The sequence below is a fragment of the Carlito syrichta genome, unplaced genomic scaffold (genome assembly GCF_000164805.1).
Source record: "Carlito syrichta isolate Samal-C Ts95f unplaced genomic scaffold, Tarsius_syrichta-2.0.1 Scaffold312137, whole genome shotgun sequence".
NCBI classification, from domain to species: Eukaryota; Metazoa; Chordata; class Mammalia; order Primates; family Tarsiidae; genus Carlito; species Carlito syrichta.
The window spans coordinates 79546-82274 of NW_007256233.1; the positions used below are offsets into that span (position 1 = coordinate 79546).

At 37.3% G+C, this 2729-nt stretch overlaps 1 protein-coding gene across 1 annotated transcript in view; it reads left to right on the forward strand.

Moving 5' to 3' along the window:
- Window positions 1–469: 469 nt before the first annotated feature.
- Window positions 470–2729, forward strand: part of CUNH5orf34 (chromosome unknown C5orf34 homolog) — a 29884-nt gene continuing 27624 nt past the window's right edge. Inside the window, exons 1-2 of the mRNA XM_008069601.1 lie at window positions 470–688; window positions 1155–1244. Of these exons, the coding sequence (XP_008067792.1) occupies window positions 494–688; window positions 1155–1244 (285 nt within the window). The 5' untranslated portion in view covers window positions 470–493. The remainder of the gene's footprint in view (window positions 689–1154; window positions 1245–2729) is intronic.

Sequence of the window (2729 nt, forward strand, 5' to 3'; positions counted from 1 at the left end):
ACCATGCCTGTCTGGGTTTCTTTTTCAGTGTTCTTTTCCTTGCAACCTAATAGTTACTTTTGGCCTGCCTTTTGCATGTATTACAAATGGTTTGCTGCATTTTTATTGCAAAGGTAGCATTTGCTTGTTATTTGAAATGATATAATGAGCATGATTTACAGAAATTAAAGAAACTTAAGGAGAAGTGAAGCTACTAAAATTATAAAAACAGTTATAACTTTACAGACTATTTTCCCGTTCTAGATTATATTCCTAAATCAAAATTCTAGGGGTTAATTAAGGCATTTTGTTACAGATGTTAATTTCAATTAAGTGGATGTGGTAAGATCATGTTTTCTCAAGCAAAAGTAAATGCAATGGCAATGTCATGTTCTTAGAAAATGTGTATTTATTTTGGTAAAAATTTTGTACATTAAGAGAACTATTTGTGCTATTTGTGTTTCCTATTTCATTCAATTTTCAGCTTGGAAGTACATCTTATCCGGTCATAGTAATGGCAACTGAAGTACGGATGGTGCTATATGAAGATGACTCAGTGCAAGTACAATATATTGATGGTTCCAAATTGCAACTTTCTCCCTGTGGCTCTGAATTTTTATTTGAAAAGTCACCTCCTGTTTCAGCACATCCTTTAGAACAACCAGAAAGAATTCGTCAAAGGACACACTTTGTTATTAGCACTTACAAAGTAAGTAAAGATTTTTGTTTTGTTTTTGTTTTTTTAAGAGAGACAGGGCCTCTGTCCCTCTGCTCTGTCCCTTAGGCTGGAGGGCAGTGGTGCGTTGAACCTTGAACTCTTGAGCTCAAGTAATCTTCTCACCTCAGCCTCCTGAGTAGCTAGCACTGCAGGTATGTGCTACCATGCCTGGTTAATTTTTAAGTTTTCTGTAGAGACAGGGTCTTGCCATGCTGCCTGGCTGGTTTTGAACTCTTGGCCTCAAGCAGTCTTCCTGACTCGGCCTCCCAAAGTGCTGGGATTACAGGTGTGAGCCACTGCACCCAGACACAACTACTCTTTAATACCACAATATTGTTGAAAGGGGCTAGAATATGAAGAACAGTTACTATTCTGGATTATAATTTACTGTCATCTTAAATTGATTTTTAAATCCTCTTACATTGTTTCAGATAACATTTTATATTTATTTTTATAGGAGCAACTACAGCGAGCCCTAGATTTTCGAAACTCTTCAGCTTCTCACCCTTTTTTATCTGAAAGCATCATACCTTCTGAAAGAAAAAAGGTAATAAAAAAAACTTCATTTTTAAAAAATTTTTATTTTTTTGAGTTGGAGTCTCACTCTGTCGCTCCGGCTGGAGTGCCATGGCACACTCACAGCCATGCCAGTGTCAACCTGCTGGGCTCTGGCGATCCTTCCGCCTCAGCCTTCCAAGTAGCCAGAACTACAGGATCACACTACCATGTCCAGCTAATTTCTGATTTATTGTAGAGACGAGGTCTCACCAAGTTGCTCAGACTGGGTCTTGAACCCCATTTGCTCAGGCAATCCAGTTGCCTCAGCCTCCCAAAGTGTGGGATTACAGACTGAGCCACTGAGCCCAGCCTACAAACTTCATTTTTATAAGTAATATTTGAGGACCAGTACTTAGAAACAGGTAGTTTAATATTTAGTCGGTTTTTGTGTGTGTTTTTTTGACACCTGGGAATAGTTATTTCACCATACTGAGGAACATAGAAGTTGATCTCTCTGCCATTTTTTTTGTAGCCAAGGATTATAATCAGAATTTTTTACATTGGTGACATTTTCATTCTCAGAGATTTCAAAATTATGAAATTATGTGACCATTTTCTGTAACTTATGTGTAGTTATTTTTTAATATATATTAGAAACGTGTGATACATATGAGTATAAAAGTTTTTTTATTTTTACTTACGTAGTATTTTATTTTGGACTTTTAGGAATAATAATTACTATTATTTATTGAGGTTTTACTATGTCCAAGAACTAGGAATAATATTATAAATATTTAATAGCACCATATGGCATGGGTATCTACTGATCAAAATGGATGGCCAACCAATTAGAACAGATGTATTGTCTGGATATCAGCCCTTTTTTATTTTTTTGAGTCAGAGTGTCACTCTGTTGCCTAGGTTGGAGTGTAGTGGCATGCTCATGGCCACCCCAGTGTCGACCTGCTGGGCTTAGGTGATCCTTTTGCCTTAGCCTTCCAAGTAGCTGGAACTATAGGCGCGCACTGCATGCCTGGCTAATTGTAGAGATGAGGTCTCGCCAAGTTTCCCAGGCTGTTCTCCAACCCGTGGGCTCAGGCAATGCTCTTACTTCGGCCTCCCAAAGTTCTGGGATTGCAGGCTTGAGCCACCGCATCCGGCTCAGCCCCTTTTTATACATAAGGAAATTATGTCTCAGAGAGTTTGCAAGATTTGTCTATGGAAATTTTCTAAATGGCAAAGTTAGGATTTGAACCTAGTCTGACTCTGAAAACTATTTTTCAACTACTTTCTGCTATCTTTCTATGCTGAGTAATTTTTAATGTAAAATTTTATATTATCTTGTGGCAAGGGGCCCATAAAAAATTATAAGCTGCAACTTAGTTTTGAAGACTCTTTTTCATTTTGACTTTTGAGTAACATTATTTATTGAAACTGCATAGCTTGCTGCTGATGCTATAGTAAGATTATTAAATAATCTAATTCTAACAGAGAGAACTTTCTTAACTGAGGACCATCCTTACAAACCAGGTTT